Below are 547 nucleotides of genomic sequence, written 5' to 3' on the forward strand. Positions count from 1 at the left end.
ATGGTGCCACTTTTGGATCCCCTCACACAGTGCATGATGGAGCAAGAGTACGCCAGAGTGATTGCTGAGGATGCCCAAACAAAAATCCTCAATTTACGTCGACAGCGCCCCAAGAAATTTAAATGTCCCCACTGCGATGTAGCATTTTCCAACAATGGTCAACTCAAGGGACACATTCGAATTCACACAGGTATGTTCCTCACTCCCCTTAAACAGATTTCCCATCTGAGAGAATATTTCCTCCACACATAGACTGCAAAAGGACGACTACAAAAGTTAGGTAACAATTGCACCTCCAACTGTCTTTGCAGGTGAGAGACCATTCAAATGTGATGACTCTAATTGTGGCAAAACGTTTACCCGGAACGAAGAATTGACGAGACACAAAAGGATTCACACAGGACTCCGTCCCTTTGCCTGCACTGTGTGTGGGAAAAAATTTGGAAGACGAGACCATCTGAAGAAGCACACAAAGATACATTTTGCACCTGAGAGACTTTTCCCATCCACCGTCTTCCTGCCTTATACTTTTCTGCCAACGTACTGA

General features: G+C 45.0%; 1 protein-coding gene across 1 annotated transcript; it reads left to right on the forward strand.

The window, feature by feature from the left end:
* Positions 1 to 547, forward strand: LOC129789784 (early growth response factor homolog 1-like). The gene is made up of 2 exons (XM_055826835.1): positions 1 to 190; positions 312 to 547. The coding sequence occupies exons 1-2, from the start codon at positions 1 to 3 to the stop codon at positions 545 to 547; spliced, it is 426 nt and encodes a 141-aa protein (XP_055682810.1).

Source organism: Lutzomyia longipalpis, chromosome 2, assembly GCF_024334085.1.
Source record: "Lutzomyia longipalpis isolate SR_M1_2022 chromosome 2, ASM2433408v1".
Lineage (NCBI taxonomy): Eukaryota > Metazoa > Arthropoda > Insecta > Diptera > Psychodidae > Lutzomyia > Lutzomyia longipalpis.

Coding starts and splice junctions, on each gene's coding strand:
- LOC129789784 (XM_055826835.1), top strand. CDS start 1: ATGGTGCCACTTTTGGATCCCCTCACACAGTGCATGATGGAGCAAGAG. Junction 191..311: donor ACACATTCGAATTCACACAG/GTATGTTCCTCA, acceptor CTGTCTTTGCAG/GTGAGAGACCATTCAAATGT.